The 6,000-nt window shown below is 46.5% G+C and overlaps 1 protein-coding gene across 3 annotated transcripts in view; it reads right to left on the reverse strand.

Moving 5' to 3' along the window:
* TTC9 (tetratricopeptide repeat domain 9) overlaps positions 1 to 3,423 on the reverse strand; it is a 78,554-nt gene extending 75,131 nt beyond the window's left edge. Inside the window, exon 1 of one of the 3 annotated variants that reach the window (XM_077464620.1) lies at positions 2,990 to 3,423. In XM_077464620.1, coding sequence (XP_077320746.1) covers positions 2,990 to 3,254 — 265 coding nt within the window. In that variant the 5' untranslated portion in view covers positions 3,255 to 3,423. The remainder of the gene's footprint in view (positions 1 to 2,989) is intronic. The other 2 variants (XM_077464618.1, XM_077464619.1) reach the window with 2 other exon arrangements.
* Positions 3,424 to 6,000: the final 2,577 nt, after the last annotated feature.

Genomic DNA, 6,000 nt, shown 5'->3' on the forward strand with positions numbered 1-6,000 from the left:
ATAAATAGTTGTATATGTGTGAAGCTGCCGACTGTTTGCTGCCATTGTAGTGCAACTCTATACACTGTCTGCATTCCCAGTATAATGTACACAATAACAAAAGAACTTAGTAGGAAGAAAAGAATGTTTATTACACAGGCAATGTACTATATCATTCAATGCCACAAGCCATTTCAGAATTATGTATCTAATTGGTGCAATAAAAGGCAGTAGTGACCACTCCCCTGCCAAGTATAGCTTTTCTGGAGCCAACAAGGAGCAGCTGCCATTCCAAAAATAGGAAGTTGTACAAAGACCAGAGGAATGGCACTCATCTGCCACTGTACATCCCCTGGTGAAACTGCCCACCCCCCAAAAAAAAATAAAATAAAAAAGCTGATCCATCCTAAATACAAACCTCCCGTTACTCTGAGCAGGTTCAATACTCATCTGCTTAGAGTATAATGAGAAAAGCCTCTGCATTGCCAATTACAGGGGGAAGTCTGGTGCCCAGCTGTCTGTTCGGGCATGTTGATCAGCTGCGTTTCCACTGACAGAAGCGGGTACGCTAAGCTGTAACAAGCTCATGCCCAGCAGTTGATACTGCGATATGGGAATGGTTTCCAGCTGTCGGTTATTAAGCCAAAATAAGAACAAAGCATGCCAGTTTATTTACAGTACTGTGCCAATCTGGATGCTTGAAAAAATGGGCAGCTAGCAAAATAACCAGTGCCTTCCCTTAAATGTAAATCAAGATATAAGAATCTCTACTGCCCAGACTGAAAATACACACAGGTGTACATATATCGTGTATAAAGCTTTTTATACTGTATACAATGTTAGTAGGCACATATTGCCAGCTCCAACTATACCCAGAATGGCGTGTTTATGATGCAATGTGTGCACCTTCAACAATTTCAGAGACATAAACACATCACATCACCAGCATTGCCTTCATTGGAGAATTGTTCTCCGTCTGACCACAAAACAGCAGAATCTCACCGACTGCGGAGTAGACTAGAACACGGATACTGGTGGCTGCCAGCCATAGGTGACACATGTTGTGTGCCTCATTCAGACACACAACATCTATCAGCATGGGAATAATGGAAAGGTTAACTGATGAGCCCCTTCCACAGTAAGAAAGACAGAACAATATCAATCCTGATATAATGAGGACACTTTAGGATATCAAGGCAGAATAAAAGCTGTCCCATGCCATGGCTCAGAACCGGGCCGGTCGCTCTGCTAAACAGCTGGAAATTGGCAAACGCATGCATTCTCTTTTATACAACCATGGACATTATGGGCAGATAATGTGATCATAAACTGTGATGTCGATGTTTAAAGTGATATAAAATCAATAATAATTATACCTAATAAAAATACACCGCAAACAGGGAGGTGAGTGGTTGAGTGGACCTATTACTGAGATCCCGACTTTAAAATGACCAAGCACTAAACTACCAATTACTTCTAGATGAAAAAAATAAATAAAAAACGTACCAGAGTTTCCATACAAGGAAAGAGAAGAAGTAGGTACGGCAATGTTACGACTATACACATTGGTAGAACATGTCCAACTCTCTGAGGACCAATGGTGAGACAACAGCCAAGTTTCCTAGAGGTGGACTATCTCGTACAAGGGTGCCCATCAAAGCCAGTCTTGTTTCAACTTAGGTGGGTGTTCTGCTCCTTTTCACGGGTGGTTATTCACATTTCCCCAAGTGAGTCACCATGCCCCTAACCTTAGAAACGACACCACTCTATGTGGAAGGACTACCACTTGTGCAAACCATGCAGCTGTACATGCCCCCCCCCTGTAAAGACACCCCTCTGTGGGCACCCAGGTGGAACATACAATCTATGCACATTATGCATTTGCACAGGAGCCTCTTGCTAATTGTACTACTCCAGTGATGGCGAACCTTGGCACCCCAGATGTTTTGGAACTATATTTCCCATGATGATCTACTACACTGCAGAGTGCCAGGGCATCATGAGAAATGTAGTTCCAAAACATCTGGGGTGCCAAAGTTCGCCATCACTGTACTACTCTATGTGGGCACCCAAGGAGACAATTTGTGCTCACCATTGAGCTGTGCAGACACCCTCTGGCTGCTGGGTGATGTCATTACAAATGTACACTACACGTGGGTCAAATGTGTGCTAGAACCTCTCTACGCTTCTGTTGATGGGCACACAATGTTAATACTCAGCAGGTAGATGACTGTAGAGCAAAAACTGGGTCTTGTACAGGGGCCCTTTTGTGGCACCACCCAGCACTTGGTGGCACAGCTGGCTGTCACCTACCCCGCCCTGAGTCTGGGGGAACTAACCACATACGGCTCAGCATTACAACCAACAATTACAAGCGGAGTGGAGTCACACCAGGCAATGGACATCATACCCGCACCACATCATATAGGGCACAGGACAGAGAACATTATATGGGGCACAAGACATCACACCTGCACATGACATCATATAGGGCATAGGATATAACATCTGCACACCCAGGCATTAGACATCTTATAGGGAACAGGACACACACACCCCTAGGAAAAAGGACATCATACCTGTACACATGGGCACAGGACATCACACCTAGATACAGGACAGAGAACATTATAAGGGGCATAAGACATCACATAGGGCATAGGATATCACAGATGCACACCCAGGCATTGGACATCATATGGGGCAGAAGACATCACAATCTGGGGCAAAGAACAACACACCCAGGCATAGGACATTACACACACACCTGGGCAAAGGACATCACACCTGGGTACATGGGGGGGGGGGGGGGAGTACATCACACCTGGGCACAGGACATCAGCCCTGGGCACAGGACATTATATGGAGAACAGGACATGATATGGGACACACCTGGGCACAGGACATCACCCCCAGCTACTATGACACAAGATAGTCTTTTTTGGGGGTGTAGTAGCGCCATCCTATACCATTGCGGAGCTGTACCCCCGGTATGTCGGTGATCACCCACCTGCCAGGCTATTGTAACAATCCACCTCGATGCCCTCCACCGCCCTCCTCTGCTCCTCCGTTATCCCGGGATGGGTACCGGCCGCACTCTCCTGCTCCCCGGGGAGCCCCTTCAGCTCCAGCAGAGCCCGGTGATACTTGCCGATGGCCTCCCGGTACTTCTTGTCCTTGTAGCACTGCGCCCCCTCGCATTTGAAGTCCATGGAGCGATGGATGAGCTGGCCCGGGTCCCCTCGAATGGCAGCGCTCACCCCGATCCGATCCATGTCCGCCGAGCTTCGGTTACATGCTGGGGATCCCCCGATCGGAGAAGCCGGGGACTGTCCGAAGATCGGAGGAGAAGCCGGGGATGGTCCGGAGATCGGAGGAGAAGCCGGGGATGGTCCGGAGAGTACACAGCGGCGTCTGATGAGAGCAGACACAGCCCAGCCCCCGCCCCTCCGGCCCCTTCCTCCCCTGTTAAAGGGCCAGTCCGCCTCCCTCTGCTGTCATTGTCACCGATCTGTCCTCATCTATGGGGTCCCAGACACCCCCCACCGACACATATCTCCGAGTGTCACCCACACATCTGCACCTCCTCTTTATTTGTAGATCTTGTTGTAGTTGGCGCAGATTTGCTGTTCTTTGTGCGTTTTGTGTATTTGTTGTTTCTGTCACTTCACATTGTTTGCTTTTTTATCCGATTTTTTATTTTATTTTTTGTTTAATAATAAGGGGATTTTGAGACGCAAATAAACGTACAGGAGAGCAGAAATGAGCTCCCATAACCCAGAAGAGCCTAATAAAGTCAATCACACCTTATGATGGCGCTATATAAGTTTCATAAATAATAAATAATAATAAATAATGATAAACCACCTTAAATCAGTATTGAAGTCACTCTTTGAAAAACTGCCCAGAGGTAGGTCTTTTCTGTTATACAGTGCCTTGAAAAAGTTTTTAAACCCCTTGAAATTTTCCACATTTTGTCATATTTTTAACCATAAAACGTAAATGTATTTTATTGGGATTTTATGTGATGGTCAACACAAAGTGGCACATAAATGTGTAGTTGAAGGAAAATGATAAATGGTTTTCAAAATGTTTTACAGATGAAGCACTAACCCCCCGAAGGAGCTGCTGGCCATTTTTGGGCTTACCGTTACCTTCTGTTCTCTTTGTTGCACGTCTAGGGGATGTACCGTGGTAGATGACCCAGTAACTTGAGACTGACAATAGATCCAGTTGAATGGATTTTATTTGCAAAACTCAAACCATTGAACAGTCTTTCAACTTGAGATCAGAGGGTTGGGAAGGAGGTTCAGGTACTCTCAATGTCAAAGTCCAAAAACGATAAAGAACTTGCTTACTTTGACTGCATCCAGAGAATAGCCATTCGCAGCTGGATGAACACTCAGGTTGGACAGTTCCTCTCTCACAAGGCCTAGCAGCCAATAAGGTGCTTACTAAGGAACAAAGTCTTTGTCACAGACGTTGTTGCAGGACACTTAGGAAACTAAGCTGTAGAAAACTTGTAGGATACCTGGATCTTTCAGCCTGCTTGGCGATATCCACAAGACCGGATTCTCTCGGTTACTTCAGCCCTTCCAACCCGCATGTGGTGTTCTTTTGAAGAGTCCTCCACTGGAATGCTCAAAATTCAACGGGTCTCTCCCGAACCGGAGACATGACCCCTCCACCTTGGAATCCTTCCTTAGTTCCCTTGCCTTGGGCTAGCCATCCCCGAGGCATCAAAGTCGGGTGGATCCGCACCCCAGGCCATAGCCTTCCTGGGGGCTGGTCAGGAGGACCAGGACCATGTAATCAGCACAGCATACTGGACCGGAACCCTGAACCACGTGACGTCTGCATCTTAAATACCCTCTCCCAGAGGGCACAGCGAGAGGGCCACTCCCACTGACCTGACTCCAAGAGAGAATAAATTAAATGCCCAACCAGACCATAGTTCCATGCCTGCCACCAGAGACAGCGCCCCCCTGTGGCCAGGCTGAACATCCCACGGCCCAGTCAGACTGACACAGAGGTCAAATTTAGGCAAATAGACCCAAACCAAACTGTAGTTTGGGTAAAGTTAAATTTTGAAAACACATAGCGCATGCTCTTCAGGAGCCCGCCGCTACACAGATAAATATGAGAAAACTGTGGTGTGCATTTGTATTTAGCTCCCTTTACTCTGATACCCCTAACTAAAATCTAGTGGAACCAATTGCCTTCAAAAATCACCTAATTAGTAAATAGAGTCCACCTGTGTGTAATTTGATCTCAGTAAAAATATAGCTGTTCTGTGAAGGCCTCAGAGTTTTTTTTTAGAGATCCTTATGCCTCGTTTCCACTGAGCGGATCAGTTCGGGTTGGTTCGGTACGGTACGCTATTTTGAGTGTTTCCATTATCAAAGTGGCCCATACAACCGAACCATACCGCACCATTCATGGTCCTGCTTCAGATGTGGGGCCATAGAAAATGGCACGGCATGGTTAGGGTGGAGCTACTGCCGTCAAACAATACATTCCACTGATTGGTGGACAGAAAAAACGTTAATACTCACGTCAAAGGCATTTTTTCTAAACCCCATATGGACCCTGGTGGTCCGACTTGCAGTGGAAACGCTCACCTGAACAGGCTGGACCATTCTAACCCTTCCAAACTGTACCAACCCAAACCGTTCTGCTCAGCGGAAAAGAGGCAATAGTGAACAAACCGCATCATGAAGGCCAAGGAACACATCAGACAGGTCAGGTATACATTTGTGGAGAAGTTTAAAGCAGGGTTAGGTTATAAATAAATATCCCAAGCTTTGAACACCTCATGGAGCACTGTTCAATCCATCATCTGGAAATAGAAAGAGTATGGCACAACTTTAAACCTACCAAGACATGGCCATCTACCCAAACTGACAAACCGGGTAAGGCGAGCATTAATGAGAGAAGCAGCCAAGAGGCTCATGGTAACTCTGGAGGAGCTGCAGAGATCCACAGCTCAGGTGGGAGAATCTGTACACAGGACAACTATTA

This window comes from Lithobates pipiens, unplaced genomic scaffold, assembly GCF_037356315.1.
Source record: "Lithobates pipiens isolate NorthernLeopardFrog02 unplaced genomic scaffold, aLitPip1_a1.2 Scaffold_30, whole genome shotgun sequence".
In the NCBI taxonomy this organism is placed as follows: domain Eukaryota; kingdom Metazoa; phylum Chordata; class Amphibia; order Anura; family Ranidae; genus Lithobates; species Lithobates pipiens.